The sequence below is a fragment of the Lissotriton helveticus genome, chromosome 6 (genome assembly GCF_964261635.1).
Source record: "Lissotriton helveticus chromosome 6, aLisHel1.1, whole genome shotgun sequence".
Lineage (NCBI taxonomy): Eukaryota > Metazoa > Chordata > Amphibia > Caudata > Salamandridae > Lissotriton > Lissotriton helveticus.
The window spans coordinates 1133025004-1133046726 of record NC_136067.1 but is presented as its reverse complement, the minus strand read 5'-3'; the positions used below and the strand labels follow the sequence as shown (position 1 = coordinate 1133046726).

Here is a 21723-nt window from a genome sequence, read left to right as displayed (position 1 = left end):
CTCCTAAATTCTGATATGGAAGGAAAATGTGGTGGTGAAGAAATGTAGGTTAGAGCATAGCCACTTTTCATGATCTGCAAGACTCATTTGTTTGATGTAACAGATCTCCATTTGCTCAAGTCTTTGGCTGACCTCTGTAAGGTTTGTTTTCACACCCACGGGTGACAAGTGAACTTTGTTCAAAGCACCACCGCTAAAAATGAAAAACAGGTAATTGTAACCCACAGAACGCCAACCAATAGATAAATGAGGAGGTGTCAATGCTTTTGGGATACTAACAAAGAAAGTAGTAATCCAAATGATCGTTCAAGATTGATTTACAATCTCAAGATCAATAGAAACAGAATACGTATTTCAACATATTTATTTTAAAATAGTTATTTTAAATTGCCAGGATCCAGTGCACATAATATTTCAACATTACAGAAGATAAAAAGAACAGCTAAGCTTTTCACATAACAGTGAAAGCAGGGGAAAATGGTAACATCACAATTTATAGCCCGTAACACCCTCTCAGTGCTATCTCTAAACATCATGCTAGTTCTAGAAGAAATAAAAAGCCTGAGTTTTGGAGCTGGTGCACATACCTGGAACACAGGGTTTGTTGTCTGTTTGGAATAGCTTGTCATCTATTTGTTGCACAAGGGCAAGATCTACGAGATTGTGTCTATGTGAAAACACAATCCTGGTGCCTAGTTCGTGAAAGCAGAATGGAATGCTTCACAGAGCCTCAGGGAGTCTTGCTGGAGGCTAGTTCAATCGATATAGATCTGATGCCGTGCTCACCAGGATCTGCAATCTGCGTCTGGGAACTGGGTAAAATATCTTTCTTGACAAGTGGTCAAGCGGCTGTCCTTTTATACTGTCTCATCATAGATGAAATTTCCAACATTAGATTAGGAATGTCTTGCCATAATCATGTACATCAATGGATGTACTAATTTACAGTTCCGCAGTAAGATAAAGGCCACCATGTTTTAGAACTAGGACGTTAAAGACTGCCATTTGCCAGACAGGCCTACGACAAAATGGAGCCTATCCCTGCACAAAATGAAATCTGCATTTATGTGTTCAAGAACCTAAAACTAAAACAAAGAAGCCTAAAAGCAAGTGATTAAAATAATAGAATTATGGAGGGAAACAGTCATATGATGTATGACATTCTTAGAATCATTTCTAAACTAAATAGTCACTAAATTATCACAGAATGTTTTTTGTTTTCTTTACAGATAAAGGCACATGCCAGAAACCTGCATTTGATGAAATAGCAATTCATCACGTGCTACATGTTCAATAACACGTCTTCAAATTGAAATTGAAAGAGGTCTCTGTGCTGGAAGACACGATCCTTACAACATTCCACAGCCAGGGCGGAAATGTTGATTCCTGCCTCCCACCATCTCGCATAAGCTGTTGGGGGTAAACTAAATTTGCTTGGTAGCATTGGAGCAGGGGAAGAGGAACTGGGGGACTGGTGTCCTTACTGAGCTGTGTGGTGTCTGCCAATGCCACGTATGTGGCAACGAAAGGATTGGGCTATCTGCTGTACCACTGGTTGGGAAGGCAGATATTGCCTGTAGGCTAGGCCCCTGGAAAAAACACTGATTTTTCTGACTTGATCTGAAAATAGTTTTGCAGTACCAATAATCCGGAAGAGCTAGCAGTGACTCACCAGTCTCACCAGTCTTTAAATATTTCCAGCACCAAGTTCCCTTTTTACCATTAAAGGGCATATCTATTAAGGATGCCTGCACATCGGCCAGTGCAATCAGTAGCACCCAGGCCTACATGGATTACGTACTTTGCTGCATCCTGCACATCATGTATCTTCTATGCCAGAGAAGCTCCAAGCACCTTGGACTGGCGACTACTGCTCCCACAAAGCATGTGTGTACAAACTGCACTTATGGACCTAAGGGACAAGCTTGCAGGAGACACACTTGCCAAATGCACCAGTCCTCTGAGATTCCCTCTGAGGGATTGTTCAGGAATAAATTTGGATTATCTTGCTAGTGGAAGCCTGCACAATAAGGCTCTCAGGTGTAGAGTGCTTGGTTACGAAGTCTGGATCACTGGGCACAGATCTATGTCGCCAGGTTACTGGCCAGCTGAGTGACTGACAAGAATAAGGCCCAGACTGACCAGGTAGCCATCAAAACATCAGTGAGGGAGGAGCTTCGCGCACAACCAAGATGGCCGCGTGAGCTTAGGGCTCCCGAGACCCTTGTAACCTCCCGCATCTATCCTGTCGTTTATCCTGTCCCTCATTGATGTTTTCGTGAGTGAGTGGGGAGAAACCTGCTTTCAGATTTTGAATCGGACCCTGGGAGCCGGTGTTACGGTGCTTAGAAGATTGCGGACTACATTTCCGGCTGTGGAGTTGGCATGGTGCCCGGGCCGTAGTTGAACAACATCGGCTTGAGGGGACTGGGACGACCGGTCCGGTTGCTTTCACTTTCGGTTTTGCTTCCAGAGAGAACTGTGACTGGAAACGTGCCCACCCCTGAGCCGGAGGACTGCCGCCCTGTGTCACCCGCAAGTGTGATTTTTCATTGCCTTGCTGAGTTTGGAAGACATTCGGCCTGTGCCCTCTGGCTGGGGCTGGGGCTGCCTCCGCCCGAGGGGGCCAGGGGCCGCCATCTTCCTGTTTCGTCTCTCCTATTGAAGTTAACCTATCTCCCGCAATGTCGGGGAAACCAGAGGGTGAAAAGCAGAAACTTAAGACCACTCGGCGGGGTGGCTATACCCAGACTAATATCATGGATCGATATGCCCAAGCTAAGGGATCTCCCGGCGGATCTGGTAGGTCGCAGGAGGACACAAGAGATCCACCGACTTCGGCTAATGAGCTGACCTTGCAAGATGTCATGGCCGCTATTGACGGGATTAAATCCTCATTAGGGCAACAAATGGAGACTCTCGCCCATAAGCTCGATACTGTGGCGATTGATGTCAACCTGATCCGTACGGACCTTGCAAAAACTAATGAGAAGGTCAAATCTCTGAATATCAAGATTTCCAGTCTGACAGGCGATGTCGCTGACCTACAGACGGGGGTCCGTCACCTGAAGACTACCAGTGATCTTCTTACACGTCGTCTGGAGAACTATGAAGGGAGGGCTAGGCGGAACAATGTCCGTATTATAGGGGTCCCGAAGAAGGCGGAAGATCCAGCAGCTGACCTCTTTGTTGAGAACCTTATTGTAAGCCACCTCGCACCTAAAGGACTGAGTAAGTTCTTTACGGTTGAACGGACTCACAGAGTTCCGGGCGGCAAACCGAAGTTGGGTGCCCCACCGCGGCCTATAATTGCGAGAATTTTCATTTTCGTGATAGAGACGCTATCCTGCAGGCCTCACGGATGGGTGGACCTACTAAGTTCGAAAAACACAAATATCAGCTTCTACCCGGACTTCACCCAATCGGTCCAGAACTAAAGACTTGGTTTCCTGGGGGTGAAGAGAAGACTGTGTGACATGGGAATCAAATATGCCATGCTTTTCCCAGCCAAGTTGAGGATCGAACATGCTGAGCGGACTTATTTTTTTGATCGACCGGAGGTGGTGGCCAACTGGCTGGACACTCTTCCGAACCAACATCCGTCGGAGGAGCAGTCTGGCGGAGCTGAGGGCGGACCGGCAGAACAGGAATAATCGCCGGTTGCTTGGTTCCTGGGGTCTCTCGTAGGCCTTGAACTGTGGTTCGATAATCCTGACATGCGATTTAATGTACATTTGAGGGGATGCGGGGCTATTGATGGGTCTTTTTCCTCCTCCGAGTGTCTTTTCGTAGCTTAGTTAAATGTGGGGGCGACAGGCACACTGCAAGTTTGGGTGGCTTTTTAGTCTTAAGCAGGGGTGCAGGGTGGGGGGCTTTGTAACGGGATGTTGGTGGGGGGGATGGGAGGTTCTGTTGGGGTGTGTGTGTGTTTTTCTGCAAGGTACTGTATCCTTAGATCGTTTCATCGAAGTGCTGGGTTCTTTCTGGGGATGGATCTTTTTTTTTTTTCGGGATGGGGGTAGAGGGCTGAAACTAATGAGTTGGAATGTGAATGGGCTGGGGGATAGGATAAAACGTGGAGTGGTGTTGCAACTGTTGAAGCGTTTCTCCCCTGATGTGGTCCTTCTTCAGGAGACGCACTTGATTGGCAATACTTGTCATGCTATGAATAGGAAGGGGTATCGTTTGGTCGCACATGCTGGGTTTTCCTCCGGCTCTAGAGGGGTTGGAATCCTCATTAAGAATTCTCTCCCACTTGAGATTGACTCCACGGTTCTCGATGATAGAGGGCGCTATGTCGCTCTTACGGGTAGATGGGAGGGCCGCACCCTCTCTCTGGTTTCTGTATATGTCCCACCTGGCCTGCAATCGACTACTTTCGCGGACTTGGGGCGGGTTATTCTCTCCCTGAGGGGTCACTGCTTCTAGGTGGTGATTTTAATACGGTCGTTTCCGGTATGGTTGATCGACACCCGCCCAGGGATCTCGAGGGATCACAGAACTGGCTTCATGTATTCCTTAACACTTTGGGTCTGGTGGATTGTTGGAGATTGTTACATCCTGCTCAGCGGCAGTATACGTTTCATTTGGGCGCTCATGGTAGCCTCTCTAGGATTGATTATGTTTTGGTACCGGCTGCGCAGGCTCTTTCTATCACTGAGGTCAAGCATTTGGCTCGGGGAATTTCGGATCATTCTCCACTATGGCTTCGGATGGAGTTGGATTCCGGGTCCGAGGGACGGGTTGCCCCGATTAACCCTTGGTATCTCCAAAACCCTACAACTCGTACTGCCCTGGTAAAATCTCTCGAGCTGAATTTTTTGGAAAACGAGGGTTCTGTTTGGTCAGCAGTATTGCTTTGGGAGGCTTTCAAGACCGTCCTTAGGGGTCAGGCCCTGTCGTTGATAGCGGGTGTTAAGAAACGGCGGGATGAGGAGGTGGTTAAGCTTGAGACAGAGATAGAAGACTTGGAGCTTGACCTGGAGCAGGGGGTCACCCGTGCCACGACCCATGTTCTGCGACTAAAACAACTTGAGTACAGGACATTGGTTACTGATGCGGTTAAGGCCATGAGTAGGGAGCAGCAGGGACGTCTGTATGACGTGGGAGACATAGCTGGTAAATTGATTGCGTGGCTGGATAAGAAAGATCGAGCTAATCGGGTGGTGCCTGTGATAGAGACGGCTACTGGTGCTCGGGTCTCTGACCCTAAAGAGATCGTTCAGTGTTTCGCGGATCACTTAAAAACAGTGTACTCCTCTGTGTCGGACAGGCCGGAGGAGGATTCACATCTATTATTGCGTGATATTGCTTTACCGCGTCTCTCTGATATCGATAAGGAACAAATGGACGACGCTATAACAGCTGATGAAGTGGCTCTTGCGATTCGTTCTTTGCGTTCGGGGAAAGCAATGGGTCCCAATGGCCTGCCTATTGAACTTTACAAGTTGCGCCCGGACAAGATGGCTCCCTATCTCCGGGATATGTTTCTGTAGTCTCGGGAGTGTGGCTCTCGCCCCCGTGATCAGCGTTTAGCGACCATTGTGGTGATCCATAAGGAGGGGAAGCCGAGAGAAAAGTGTGCAACGTACCAACCTATATCCCTTTTAAATGCCGAACCTAAGATCCTCGCGAAAGTATTGGCTAACCGATTGATCACTGTTATTAGCGAGTTGATACATCCGGATCAATCCGGTTTTATCCCGCATAGAAACACCGCCCTGAATCTTAGGCGTCTGCATGGTGTTCTCGCGAGAGCTGCGACGTTGCGTGAGCCGGCCATCTTGGCGTCGCTGGATGCCACGATGGCTTTCGATACCGTGGAATGGCCATATTCATGGGCCGCGTTGGCTAAGTTTGGGTTTGGACCTGGTTTTATTGGCTGGGTGAGGCTACTCTATGAGGACCCCCTTGCGCAAATTGTTGTGAATGGCCGAGTCTCTGCTCTGTTTGGTCTTGGGAGGGGAACTAGTCAGGGTTGTCCTTTGTCGCCGCTCTTGTTCGCCCTAGCTCTCGAGCCCCTCGCCGCGTGGATCTGGTGGGAGCCCTCGATGAAGGGTATTCGGTGGTCCTCTGAGTTTTGAAGATCGCATCTCGCTTTATGCAGATGATATCTTACTGTATTTGACTTCGCCCCGGAAGTCACTGATAGTATTGTGCGATGTTTTGAATTCATTTGGTAGAAACTCAGGCCTAATCATTAACTGGACAAAATCCTATCTATACGTCCTTTCAGGTGAAGTCCCTCTTCTTCCAAATAACTGTCCCATCCAGATTGCGCACACGGGGTTTAAATACCTCGGTATCTATATTTCATTGAACCCTGCAACTCGATATGAACAGAATCTCCTCCCTCCCTTGTCTAGATTGAAACAAGATGTCGCGGGTTGGCGTAAGCTTCCGCTTTCACCGCTTGGTCGTGCGGCCCTCTTTAAAATGATGTCTCTGCCTCGTTTTCTTTATGCTCTCCAAAACACTCTTGATGTAGTTCCGGCTAGCTATTTCCGTGCAGTCGAGGGTCTTCAGAGGAAGTTGATTTGGGATGGTAGACCTCGTATTGCACTTGCTAAACTGACGCTCCCGTGGTACGACGGGGGGATCGCTCTCCCTGATATAAAACGTTACTATTGGGCGTCTCAATTGGGAGCCATTAACCATGGTATGTATGGTCCCGAATTGAACCCCGCCTTTGCAATGGATAGATGGCTGTTACCTGGGGGTAACTATTACAGGGCACTGTACTCTAGATCGGTGATTAAGGATTTGTCGGGACCTACCAAGACGGCAGTGCGTCTGTGGCAGGACGCAACAAGTTCGATGGGATGGAAAGACCGCTTGACTCGTACGACCCCGCTCTTTGGCTCTGATAAACTTGGTAAACTGTGGAAGACCAAGGGGTTTGATAAATGGGACCTCATTGGTATTAGTAAGGTGGGAGACCTCTGGGTGAAGGGCCAGGTTAAATTGTTTGAATTGCTAAAGAAGGAGTTTGAACTAGCTGATTCAGAGTACTTCCGTTATGTTCAAGTTCACCATGCTTTGAGGTCGGTTTTCCCAGCGGGGGAGGTAATCCCGGAGTCGTCCCCGCTCGAAGATAGATTGTTAGACGGTCACGTGTGCCTGATAGTACTATCTCCCTAGTCTATAAAAAATTAATAAATGATAGGTCGGACCTCCTTTTGCGTCTTCGGGACTTGTGGACCAGTGACGGCCTTGAACTGAATGACGAGGACTGGCAATCTGCGATCTCCTCTCCCAAAGAGGTCGCAGTTCCAGCTCGACTCAGACTGGTTCAACTTAAGATTCTTCATAGGATATACGTCACGGGCCCCCGATTTGTTCACATGGGCTTTTCTGAGGAGGGTTTGTGCAAGAGAGGATGCGGGCAGATAGGGACATTTCTCCATATTATCTGGGAATGTCGTGAGGTTGCTGCCTTCTGGAGCGGGGTACATGATGTAATGAAGGAAGTAACGGGGGTTGCCCTCTTACCGGAAGCTAGGCGATGTTTATTGAATGTTTGGGAACCCACGGATTATAACGCAGCCCAGACACAATGGGCGACCCTGGGGGCCATGATTGCCAAGCGTGACATTGCTCAATTGTGGGGATCCCAAAGGCCACCTACAGTTGCAGTATGGAAGGAAAACATGGATTGGTGCATGTTCAGGGAAAAAACTGTGTATTTGGCCCGGGGTAGGCCCCGGAAATGGGGTAGAGTATGGGGACCCTGGAATGCCTACCGTGGAGATATATGTGCATGGCCTATACCGGATAATACTGATGTCCCACTTTCCCCCTGACCCCGCATTCTGACTACTCTATTGTATGTGCATTGATTTTCCCTCTGTCCTCCCCCCCCTTCCCCTTCCATACATGGATTGCTGATTTCATTGACTTTTCCTTCCCCATTTGAATTGACACTTTGTGTAATATATTCCTTACCTTGCTGTTTCTATATATTTTTCAATAAAAAGAAATATAAAAAAAAAAAAAACATCAATGAGGGCTAAATTAAATGGTAGTAAGAGTTCAGAAGTTTTGGGAATGGTTGGAGAATTTTTATCAGAGCATTTGTTTTTGTCTAAATTGAGGGCAGCTGCAAATTAAGTACCTCATCTGCCCTCCGGATCACCACTACAAACAAGGCACTTTCTTCTGTTGGTGGCCCTTATGGCAAGCTCATTTTCAGGGGAGGTGTCTACATACAGGTTGAGCACAAATTTCTTGTGAAATTTCCATAGTTGGTATGTGCCTGGTAATGGTTCCCAAAGCGATAGACTGTGTAGGGGAAGACCACTGGTAGTAATCGGACTAGAGGCCTCTGTAGCATGGTCTGCTTGTAGGCCGCTGGACGATGGACCAGGGAACTGTCACCCGGAAAAGCTGATGAATCTGTTCTGGAAACAAGGAATCCAAATGGGTGTAATTTTCATCTTGACACCCTTCTCTTTTGAGCTAGAGTGGTAGGATGGGGTCCACTATGTAATTTTGTGTTGATGCTTGGACTTCAACTTACCCGAATACTTTGAGTGGGAAGTAGATCATTTGAGGGAACAGCGTTGATAATGGAATCAAGACCGGGCCTGTGACTTGGATCAGAAGCAAGACCTGTAGTTTAACCAGAACCTCTCCTTCTGTTTGGAAATATAAAACTTCACTGCCTCCCCGCCCCATACTGGTTGCACAACTTAAGAACGGTGACTGCATACCTGGTACCAAGGATGCATCTTATGATTGTCTTTGACTGAAATCTGCTTTCAGCAGTCTCTGCAAGGGTAGAACCCTGTAGTTTTTGGAGGGGACATAGTTCCCTTGCATATTGTCTAATAGTTTTGGAATTGCGTCTGAGGTCAACAAAAGTTTGGAACGGGGCTTTGGAATTGTGTAAAAGGTACAGAAACAAAGGAACTTATGTCAGGGCGCATGGGTGGTGTAGATATCTAATCATGCTCCGTCACTTCATGGGCCATACAGTGCAGAAACGGAGCTGTTTACGGCCACGGCCTGTGTGCAGGAGCACTGTTAATTCTGGCGCCTAGAGTTAATCAAAAGCTGAGGAATCTGCAGTTGGAAGTATACCCCAGAATGTTTTGGTTTATACCTTTTATTATACAACTCAATTTGAACAGTCTGAGAAAAGTAAGGGAATATTAAGCCTAGTACTTATAAAACTCAGTTCCCTTTCTCTAAGGGATGATGTTTCTGCACAAAGTGACTTTAGTTTAGCAGTAGCAGCTTAAAAAAAATGTCCTTTTTCAAATTCCATAATTCCCCTGGGATGTAATGCTGCCTCATTTTGATTTTCAATTAACACAATTTTCCAAGAGTTGAATTATTCAAAAGATACCAGGTTCATCCTTCCTCAGCTCATCAGTTTTATGGTGTATCCCGCTTCTTCGGGATCTGTGTATTTAGGGCCAGATGTACGACCATTTTTTGTGGCCGCAAAGGGGTTTTAGGCCTGTTTGTGACCGCAAAAAACGTGTGGCCTATATACCAACCCTATTTGGCGAGTCGCTAATCAGTTAGCGACTCGCAAAATAGGGTTAGCGACAAGCTATTAGGAAGGGGCGTTCCAATGGCATCCCTTCCGAACAGCGACTCCAAAACCAATGTATGAATGTTTTGTTTCTGCAATTGCGGTCGCAAAACACTCACAGTTTACCACCCATCTCAGAAGGGTAGTAAGGCACTCGCAAACAGGAAGGGTTCACCTGGGGACCTCTTCCCATTTGGGAATGAATGAGCAATTATTTTTTAAGGGCAGGCAGTGGTCACAGGGACCACTGCCTGCCCTTAAAAAATGAAACTTTAAAGTTTCCTTTAAGGAAAACGGGCTGCATATGAAAGAAAAAAAACTGCTTTATTTAAAAGCAGACCCAGATCTGGTGGTCTACTGACCCCAACAGGCCACCATCCCTGGGAGTGCTAGCCATTCCCAATGGGGTCGCAAATTATGACAGCCTCATCAATATCCATGTGGCATGCAATTTGCGACCACATTGGGAATTGCAAACAGTGTCTCAGACACTGTTGTACATAGCCTTTTGCGACACGCAAATTATCGCAATTTGTGAGTCGCGAAATGCTTTGGTCGTACATCTGGCACTAAATTACTCAAATTATTAAAGTTCAAAATTCAAAACCACTCTCCACATGTTGGGGTAGGCGGTCCTAATATTCTTCATTACAAGTGTCTTTTACGTGCCAACTACAATGGAGAAATACAAGTAACGGATGTACGGACCATATCATAGGCCAAATTTAGTAAAATTGGGACAAGATAGTTGAAAATCAAAACGAAGAGTATCAATACATACATTAAATTTGAAGTGAATCTCAGATAAAGTGAACAAAATGTATTGCTAAGCTAGAACCTATCATTTTTTAAACAATCCAGATAGGGGCGATCCTTAACCCAAGTTCTGCCACTTCAGTTAAAGTAAAGAATGACAAAGAAAAAAGGTACAGTTATTTTTTTCTATTGAATTTTTATGGGAGGATTTATCCAAAGATGATTAATAAATCATTATCTAAACTGATTGATTTCCTTGATTCAGGCATTTAAAAAAGAAATACTTGATATTGTACCATTCCAATTTGGCCAGAACACTGCTGAATACTGCAACAGTTTGAACCAAAAGCTTTTGTATTGATGCTGATACCAAACAAACATCTGACTGGATCCACTGTCCATGTCTGTGGGCATAATATTAGCTACCTTAAACAAGAGATCTATTTGACTTCACCAGAAAACATAATCTTGGACTGGAGACTACAGCTTCCGGCGGACTGTAAAAGTACCAATCGAATTCTAAAATTTATCAAGTGCAATTATTTTAACATTGCCAGCCTTCTGTAAAATGGGTAAGTGAGTTTTAAAAATGACCTTGCTCGAGTTAGCAGAAACCTCATTGCACCGTTGGATAGCCTCAATTTGAGGTAGACTACTTTTTTCTTTTTTTTTTTTTAAAGAAGAAAAAATTATCTTTCCTTCTTATTTTAAAATGACAACAAATAGCACAGGAAAGAAAAACTTTACAGATCACAATAGTGTTGAAGAATGTTTTGCTTTACAAAAGATAAGAGCATATACACACATATACATTCAATGCTGCATACCCACATTTCAATAGGATCTATATGTGCAGAGTATAGCAACATGTATTTTCCAAATACCTATCCACATTTATTATATATTTTTTTTAAATAGTTATAAATTTGGCGGTAAATCCGAACCAAGTGTAACCATTTTGCAATTTTGCGGAGTACTTCATATTGAATGCAGTTCTGGGAAGATCAGTATTTTCATGGTCATATGTTGGGAACAGCAACACACAAATTTATGTCCATCAATGAGAGGTGAGGGGAAAATGTAGGTGCCTAGGATGTTACACCGTTACACATTCCTACTTTACTTAAATACTTGGGGCTAATCTGTCATGACAGCAGTCTCTGAAGTTCAAAATTATTAAACAATATTTGATTGCTGTACACCTCTGCATTTTGAACTGTTTCTCTTGCCACACAGAAAAAGATTAGTTTGGTGCATATGGTCCTCTAGTTCGTGAGAGTGTAGCGCAAGCGAAAAAATAAACAATGTGGATGTGCGTGCAAGTCAAGTAAAAATGTTAATGAAGACTAAAAAGTAAAAGGGGGGGCACACTGCTTGCATGCCTTCCTTGCAGCTGGGAAAGAAGTTCAATGTTAGAGTGCTGGACTTGATGAGGGCAGGTGGGCAGAGAGAGGGGCTAAGAGTTCTAAGGTAGAGAGATGAAAATATATTTTTCACAATTGGGGAGTTCCCAGAGAAGGGGGCTGGACTAGAAGATAGAGTAAAAGCAAGGGTAGCCGAGCCAATCAGGATGCGGAAGGATGCATTAATGGAGCCTGCTACTAACATATGTTGTTCTCCATTTCCACTCACTTACCAGGAGCTGGGCAAATGTGGGATGCTAATAAAGTGGGTATAAGCCACTTAAATGCTTCATGGCTGTTAAAGGACTGAATAATGATTAGAAAAATGTACAACAAAACGGACTAAAATGACATGACATGCTATTAAAACACACTATTCCTTTTTTTCTCCAACACAATAATTACTAGCCTCAAGACTACCATACTGCTGGTCACACAGTGTGCAACTGGCCAGAAAGTGTTGGGCATTACAAAATACACATTTTAGGAATGATTTCCCCTGTAGTTATTTCAATTGTAAAGCTCACTGTTCTTAGTTCCACCTCATATTTATGACACACCTAGCTTCATTTGTATGCAAACATTAAGGGGCAGATTTATGTTAACTGGCGCATCCCCAGGGATGCGCCAGTTAACATGCGCCACAGTGCGCCACAGCTCCGCCACCCATGGTGCGCCGCATTTATGATGCGGCGCACCATGGGGCAAAAACGGCACAGATGCGTGACGCATCTGTGCCGTAAAGGTGACGCATTGCTGGAGTTGCGTCGCAAGCGCGACGCAGCTCCAGCAAGGCTCGGGGGTGCCCCATCTCCACAATGCTGCGTCAAGACCTACGCCTGCTTCAAGCAGGCGCAGGCTTTTGACGCAGCATTGGCCTGAAAGTGACTGAGTGAAATCTTATAGATTTCACTCAGCCACTTTTGCGAGGCGCACCTGCCCCGGAACGCCCACCCTGCGCCGGAACGCCCACAAGCGGCGCAGGGCTTTACAACGTGACGCATCTGCCTAGATGCGTCACGTTGTAAATCGTTCGTAGGGATGCGCCACGTTTACGCCGCCTTGCGTGACGCAACAGCGGCGTAAACGTGACGCAAGTGCCTCATAAATCTGCCCCTTAATGAGATAATGAGAGCAGTAGATAAAAATTATTAAGCAAAGAATTTTAAAAATTTTACAATATGGAAATGCAGCAGTAATTGTTCTATTAAATGTAGAGCCTATGGGATACAATTGGTCAGGTTTTTCTCTGATGTATTGAAATGAAATCACTTAAAAGCACTGAAATATAATGCCATAGAACAAACCATCCAATTCACACTAGGAGTGGTGACATAGGTACAAATAGGGGGGGGGGGGGTATACCCAAACATGGTCACTGGGACCTGGGTTCAATGAGTACTGAGAGGACGGAGTCCCAGTGTGTGTGTAAATTATTGTTATACAATCAAAACAAATAATTAGCAACACATTAACTGAGTCCACATTGTTTTAATCACAACGAGACTGGGTATATTAAATATACACAAGAATAAATCAATAGGTACAATTGGTTGTACAGTGCCCCAGAGAGGATAAGGAAAGGTGGTGGTAAGTTATCAGGTGAGGATGAGGTAGTGAGGAAAAATGAGTGACAGTAAAATCAATGAATCAAGAGGACTGTATTTGTGAGTCGTATACAGTACAATAGACAAATAGTTCATGACAATTGGTTCAGGGAATTATACTTCACATTGAACAGTAAATGAAACAAATGATGGCGTGAAGTTGATAGACAAGTGGACGGTAGCTCTTCCTAAGCTACCAAATGAGCTTGTTTTAAAATCGACTGAATTCCTGACCGGCCACAAGAGGTGCAACAGTGGATCCTGAGATCACGCCAAAGTGCATCATTGTCTCGGATCCCCACCAGAGACTCATGGAGTTGGTTTCCTGAACCTAAGAAGTACAAACTTAGAGGAAATCTTCCTCTTACAGCTATAGCACCTTAGCGAGTGCTTCACATAGGAAGCTTATACCATTAAGTTCCTTGTCTCACCCCTCACACATAGGTCCTGAAGAAAACCAGCTTTTTAATCCAAGGCCTGGCTGAAACTAGTTGACCACACCGGACGTGGGGGACCATAAGTCTCTCTTACCGCGTCCACAAGTCTTGTTTTTAACTCTGCCTAGGGCCATAAAGTAATTCATTGGGACCCTTAGGACAGCTTTTAAACCTCACTCTTAACACCACCACTACACACTCAATTAACAGAACCCGCTCCGCTGTAAACAGACGTCGCAGCACACCGGAGGCACACTAGGTGCCTCGGGTGGGGCCCGATGATGAGGCATGCCACAAACTAGGTTGGTGGATGAGGGCCTTCTTAAAAACTAATATGTTTTCCTAAGACACACACAACATGAGCGTTATCAGTGTAGCTAGCTCCTATTGATTACTACATACATTCCCTGGGGAAGTGAACTAGCTACTCTAGTTCCTCACTCTCCTTTGTGATTGATACTACTTGTTTTAAAAGTGCCATTGAACGTTCTCTGAATTGTGGAATCTCCAAAAGCTTTTCAGCTGCTAATGACAGTTTTGGCCCCATGTGCTACTCCACACAAAATTCAAGGTTCATATGGTGTTTTAGAACAGTTGTGCGGTTGAGAGTTTTTACATTTAGCCATTTTAAACAATGATTTTCAGTTTGTGAATTCTAAAATAAACATGAATGAATGAAAGGCATTTTATACCGTGCAAAACTTAGCCCCAAGGGGCATCAAGGCGCACAAATAAACATCCTACTGCCTGGGACGGAGTGTGACCTACCTCATCCATGTACGGTTTAACAAGCACCTGACCAACCAGTGCTTCTGCATCTCTTGTTTTGTCAATTGTTGCGTAAGTCCGCAAGCAGTGACGTATTATGTCAACATTGGAATTCTGAAGGCCTTCCAAAAGTAATCCTTCCAGTGACTGCTGCAACACTGCTGTGATCCCAGCAATACGCTTCAAAGGGGAACAGAACACATATGACATAAGTAAAACAGTACAGATCGCATTGTTCTACATGAAAACATTTAGGCTTCCATCATGCATTAATAGCTTTGTGGTACACGATCTTTGCAATTATGAATGTTTAATGAGAGTCAATGACTGGCAGCTCAGCTCTTACAGGGTCTCAAAATTACCTCAGACTGTTCCTGAGGAAAGCTAGGCTAGATGTAGAGATTCCGCTCAACTATTTCCCTAGCTCCAGACTTGAAAGGATATCCAATTCCCAGTTGTCAAGCATTCTTACAGCCATTAGCTTATTACATATTGCCAAGTAAAGTTATAGGAAAGAACTCTGCTGAGCATGGACGAGGACCACAGATGAGACATCTGATCTTGTGTTTAGTATGGGACTTTGTGCAATAATAATTTAACAATTGAGTCTCAATGCACAAAGAACAAGCATTTGCAATGCAATAGATCTCACATTTGCGAGAGTTTGAGCTATTGGCATTGTAAACGATAATTCTTTTTATTTATGTGTTTACAAAACCTACAAGCGGTGGTAAACACCGCTTGCAGGTTTTGTAAACACATAAATAAAAGGCATTGTCATGTGCCATGCCAATAGCTCAAACTCTCGCAAATGTGCGACCTTTGTGGCATCCGCGCTTTAGCTTTGAACATCGCAAGCAATTGCGGCACCCGCGATTTAGCTTAAAATGTTGAAAGCTAAAGTTTTGGTGCCATGATTGTAACAAAAGTAAGCAAATTGAAGAAAAAAATGGCAGCCGCAGGCTTTTTTTCCATTTATTTAGTTTGGTTACACGGACGGCACCTGCGCTTTAGCTTTGAACATCTTAAGCTAAAGCGCGGGTGCAGCAACTACTTCAAAAGTAAAATATAGAAAGAAAGGAGAATAAAAATCACTTTTTTTAAATTAGTTTACTTTAAAGTAATCGCGGCACCCACGCTTTAGTTTGAAATGTTTAAAGCTAAAGCGCAGGTCCGTCATTGTAAAAAAAAATTAATCAAACACAAAAAGAAAGGCATGCAGCCCCATTCGGCCAACAAATAAAAGAAAAGAGCAGCCACCATTATTCTTGCCGAGGTGTGCCGTGCTGGATAAATGAAAAAAAATATGCAATGCCGTGCTGGATAAATGAAAAAAAAAAACGCAATGAGGGAGAGCGTATGCAGCTTGCAACAGCAGGAAGGACAAAGCTCTTAAAGCCTACTGAGTAACAATACATGTAACAGGGTTGTCCTCATGGAAGCTTACAAGAAGAGAAAAGTTGATACTACGGAGGGAGTTCTAAGCCTGCTGACCAGTGAAAAGCCACCATTGAAAAAGGACCGGGACAGGAGCCAATTAAAAAGATGGGAGGAAAGTGGGCAGAGTTTCATGCCCTTATCCTAAATACTTCAGAAAAGGGGGTGGTGATGAACAGAGTGCCTGAATTAAGCAGACCACTCTTACCCAGTCCAAAGATCAGGGCTTGATCCATCACCGTTTTTTAGCTCACTGCACCATCCCAGCACAGAACTTGGCTATATGCAAATTAGTCTGTTCCTGTCCCAGTGCATGATGGGAACAGGGCAAACCAAACTACCAAGCCAATTCTTATACTGGGAAGGAAACAAGCTTCCGGGGACCGGTTTCTGCCATTTCAGGCGTCGTCGGCCCGGCTTGCTTGAATCCTGATGGTGCAATGAGCAAGGGACTCACATCTGAGTATACCCTTCCACGCTTATGGTGGACAAAATGATTCAGAAAAGGGGGTGGTTTAATTCAGACACTCTGTTCATCACCACCCCCTTTTCTGAATCGTTTTCGGACACTATAGGAAATGCTGAAATGCCAGAAACCGGTCCTCGGAAGCTTGTCTCCTTTCTGGTGAAGAATTGGCTTGGTAGTTAAGTCTGCCCTGTTCCCATGATGCACTGGGCCAGGGACAGACTAATTTGCATATAGCCAGGTTCTGAGCTGGGATGGGGCAGTGAGCTAAATAATGGTGATGGATCAAGCCCTGATCTTTGGACTGGGTAAGAGTGGTCTGCTTAATTCAGACACTCTGTTCATCACCACCCCCTTTTCTGAATCGTTTTCGGCCACTATAGGTGTGGCAGGGTATACTCAGACATGAGTCCCTTGCTCACTGCTCCATCAGGATTCAAGCAAGCCGGGCCGACGACGGCTGAAATGCCAGAAACCGGTCCTCGGAAGCTTGTCTCCTTTCTGGTGAAGAATTGGCTTGGTAGTTTGGTCTGCCATGTTCCCATGATGCACTGGGCCAGGGACAGTAATTTGCATATAGCCAGGTTCTGAGCTGGGATGGGGCAGTGAGCTAAATAACGGTGATGGATCAAGCCCTGATCTTTGGACTGGGTAAGAGTGGTCTGCTTAATTCAGACACTCTGTTCATCACCACCCCCTTTTCTCAATCGTTTTCGGCCACTATAGGTGTGGCAGGGTATACTCAGACATGAGTCCCTTGCTCACTGCTCCATCAGGATTCAAGCAAGCCGGGCCGACGACGGCTGAAATGCCAGAAACCGGTCCTCGGAAGCTTGTCTCCTTTCTGGTGAAGAATTGGCTTGGTAGTTTGGTCTGCCCTGTTCCCATGATGAACTGGGCAAGGGACAGACTAATTTGCATATAGCCAGGTTCTGAGCTGGGATGGGGCAGTGAGCTAAATAACGGTGATGGATCAAGCCCTGATCTTTGGACTGGGTAAGAGTGGTCTGCTTAATTCAGACACTCTGTTCATCACCACCCCCTTTTCTTATCCTAAATACAGCATGTCTCGAAGAGACAATGCAAGCGCTGCCTAGGCGAGACCTAAAAAAGGTTGGAATCACATAAGCAAAATTACAGATTAGGCAGCACAGCAAGGAAACAACCAGGTTTCAGGTTATTTTCTTAAACAATTTTAATCTGTCCACTGGCATTCAGTAATGGCGGTTATACACAAGAATTCTAAAAAGCACCTGTCTACTAGTCAAGGATGGTGTTTTCTGATATTGATACATGAAGAGGAAAGTATCGGGGGGAGCCTTTTGATTAATCAGTATTATGTGACAACATACACAAATGACCACTTGCAGGAAACAGCAGGCCAATACTCTTTAACGCTTGTAATTACATCAGACAGCAATTGTCATTCCTCAGCCTTATTTATAGAAGACCAACAACACTATGATTCTCTAAAACCAAAAATAAATGTGAACTGGGAAGTGAGAAACCACATTTCTTCTCCCACCTATAGGACAAAGATCCATTTATCTACCAAGGGTCCAAAACGGTTACAAAATGGCTGTGATAAAATCAAGTACTTGGGAATGTCACAGAGATGATTTGTGCTGGCTGGTGGAGACCCTTAATTGGGAAGAATACTTCAAATAGTCCACAAATTGTTGGCTGATTTAACCTAGGCATCAGGACAGAGAAACGCTTAGTGTTACAACCATACCAGTGGGACCCCACATCAGGTTTGTTCTCAGAGATAGCCCCTTAAGCTACACTAAAGCAGAAACGTAGGGCCTTAAACTAATATTGCAAAAACCACATGATGAGTCTGAGGAGCCTCTTATGAGTAAACTATTTAGGGTAGTGCAAGCATTTACTAAGCTGATGGAGCACTGCCATTCTCCTTTTGCAATACCCAGTAAGATCAGAATTAGCACCACAATATGTACATCTACTACAAATAAAAACCTATAAATGTGAAGTCCTTCAACTCAGCAGAAAGTCCAGTTACTCTTCCAGATATGGTGGTAGTAGACTGTATTAATACATTATCAGATTTGACAGTTGACTTGGTTAATACATTGGCAGTTCCCACCAGATCACAACTTGTTCCGCCTGAAACCTCATCATGTGCATTTACCATAATCTGCCACTTTACCATGTAACCAGTCATTCTTCAAAATGGATTCACTGTTCCGTTTGCTGACCTGTACTCATCCTATTCATTGGAAATTTGCTACTGCAAATGCAGCAGAGGCCTGCTCAAATAATCTCCTACCTTGTTCTTAACTGCTTCAGCGCTACCGCGTTTACCTGCTGTGCGCTGAAAAAGTAGTAAATGGCTTGTTTGTGACAAAGCCAGCTCGTCATGAGCGCAGGGCAGGTAACGCCCATGAGTAACGCCCATGACGAGCTGGCTTTGTCATTAGCGTCGAAGTGGTTAAGTTCTGGTAGATACTCAACATCATAGGTATAATCCAACAGCCTCCTGGACATCCTAGTTACGCAAGGAGTCCACTACAGGAGTCAACACTTTGATCAACAGCTTGTGATCTGTGCGCAAAGTAAAATTTGAAACCCACAAGTACTCTCTGAATTTCTCTGCCGCCCACACACACACAACATTTCTCTTTCGATAAAGTATTTCTCCTCAGTTGGTGACCGAGAACGTAAAGCGAACAATACTGTGCTCTCTACACCATTCCCAGAAATTTAGGATAAAACTACCTTGAGACGCTTACCACTGGCATCAGTAGACAGTATAGTGTGAGTGGTAGATTCATATCCCTGTAGGGAACTGCAGCACAAATATCATCCTTAATTCTCTGCAATTCACTCTGAGAATTTTCATTCTAAGTTAACTCTCAATGTTCCTTCAAAAACGGTCTCAAATTGAATATTCTTTCTGCAAAATTTCTCCCAAACTTAAGAGTAGAATTGTGACAGACCTAAGGAGGATCCTTTACATGTATTCAATTAAAAGAAAAAACATTCATTCAAATAGACTAGAAGTCCAAATACTCTGGTTTTCAAACAATGTCTGTGTAAGTGCCGTCCACAATATGTCACAAATGTCCCTAACTGAAACAAAAGCAGTAAATGATGTTCCCCACATTGGCTGGCATGAGAGTAAAAACCTTTAAAAAATTACAGATGCTACAAATGTCCCATCAAGCAGAGCAGATTTGGGAAAGTCAACTTGACGAATAACCTTATAAGACCCCAGCACGATCGATTATCTAAAGTACGGGGAGGAACATTAGATGCCTATAATTTAGAGAGAATATAGATATTGAAAAACTAGGATTACAAGAAAGCAATTTCCTATTATCCATCATGAAGTGTCGACATCAGGTTCCACATTAGTGCAGTACTTGTTGGCAAAGGCATGAAACTGTCCCTCAGTGACAACCCTGCATGCATCTGGAGAAGGCAAATTTCTTACTAAAGTAGCAATGGTTAACATGCTGCCAGCTGCATGAGCTCTGTACTTGCTCTGAGGGCAATTAACTTTGCGATAAAACATGATAATTAATTAGACTATCTACTAGACTACGGTCTATTTTGAGGGTTGACGTCCTATATGAACAGGATCACAGATACAAAATAACTGCTTAAATTGGATTATGCCATTGGCACCTAAAAAGTAATACCATATAGCCAATTTGTCATCCAATATGTATAAATATCAATATGATTGAGAGGATGGATTCTGGAAGAAAGTCAGAAGAGATACTGACTGATTAATATGGAAATTGGAAATTACCTTTTGCAGAAAATAAGCATGAGTCAAAAATATATCTTGTTACGATAAATAAAAGTACAAGGGTAATCTGTGCAAAGAGACTGAAGTCACCCCCCCTTACCCTTCTATCAGTGGGGAAAGCCACTATGAATGTATCCTTCCGTGATACATGTTGGAGATCCACACAGTGGAAACACTCAAAAGGTTATCGCTTTAACTCTGATAACACTATATTCACTTTCCACAGAAGATCAGATTATTTCCTGAATGGGGGAATCTTTAGTACCAAGAATTGTGAGAAACAAAGTGTTGACCCCCATTCGGGAGACCTCAGGGCAATCTGGGGCTACTGGGAGTCAGTCCCTGGGTCTGGGGCCACTTGCCTCAGAAGTCCTGGGGTCAGTCTCACTATGGTTCTGCAAAGTGGGCCAAGTACAAACCATTCAGCACTTGAATCTCAGAGGTAGTGAAGGCAAGAAGTTACAGGTGGCTCAGGAAGGTAGTGTGGAGGAGAATCAAGATCACAACAATCACAGAGCAGTACAATAATTGACTGTCCAAACTATCTTTCTTTTATAAAAAGAAAGTACTTCAATACACTCAAAAATGAAACACTACCCACTACAAAATGAAGGTACAAATTAAAACATTGGGACCAGTGGCCCCACAACTAATGGCTATGTCCCCTTTCCACCACCTTCCATTAACTAGGTGTAAGATATGGTACGACAGGTTTCAGGCGCAGGTGCAGTGCTAACCCTCTCGTACAGAGTTTGTGGACTCAGTTTCAAAGTCTCGGCGCGGCATATAAACCTCACCAATGCCAGCCTTTTCTCCAGCAAGTCGCTGCCAGGAGCCGCAACACGCGCCAGGTCCCTCTTCTGCAAGGAAGACACAATGACAGAGTGTGTAGATACTGTGGTCCATTCATTGGAAGCTGAAACTGCTGACGCCTCCAGTGTTGCTAGCAGTCTTCAGTCTATAACAGTCCCTCTTTTGAACACAGGGAGCGACTTGTGGGATCAGGTTTCATGGGGCCACCAAACAAACTTCTCACTTCAGCAGTGCAGCTCAGATGCCACTTATCATGGTGGAACAGTTGCTTGGTCTACACAGGTACAGTCAGTTGTCATAGTGGTGCAGTATGCCTTCACCACATTTCCCTACTTGCAGCAGTATTGGTTTTCTTTGGGAACAAATGTTCAGGGTGGCAGAGAATCAGTTTACTCAGGTACAATTCAGGACAGTGCCATGGTACAAGAGGCTTACAGGGCAACAGTGGCACTGTCCATTCAGACATACTTTGGAAATTTCACAGTGAAGCCACTTAAAGCAAGAGTCAATACTCCAATTCACTGTTGCTCTGCTTGTACAAGTAATATACAAGGAGTTTTGATGCTCGGTATGGGAAAGATTCAAATCTGATCAATGGAAGGAAAAGACTTTAGGGGACTGCCTTCAACTCAAACCGCTTTTTTTAGTGTTAATTTGGGGACAAATTACATCTCTTGAACCATCACATTATCCATATGGGAGTCGAAAAGCTTCGGA

The 21723-nt window shown here is 44.5% G+C and overlaps 1 protein-coding gene across 1 annotated transcript in view; it reads right to left on the bottom strand.

The window, feature by feature from the left end:
* COG2 (component of oligomeric golgi complex 2) overlaps positions 1-21723 on the bottom strand; it is a 358467-nt gene that overhangs the window by 205371 nt on the left and 131373 nt on the right. Inside the window, exon 7 of the mRNA XM_078648793.1 lies at positions 14513-14692. Coding sequence (XP_078504919.1) covers positions 14513-14692 — 180 coding nt within the window. The remainder of the gene's footprint in view (positions 1-14512; positions 14693-21723) is intronic.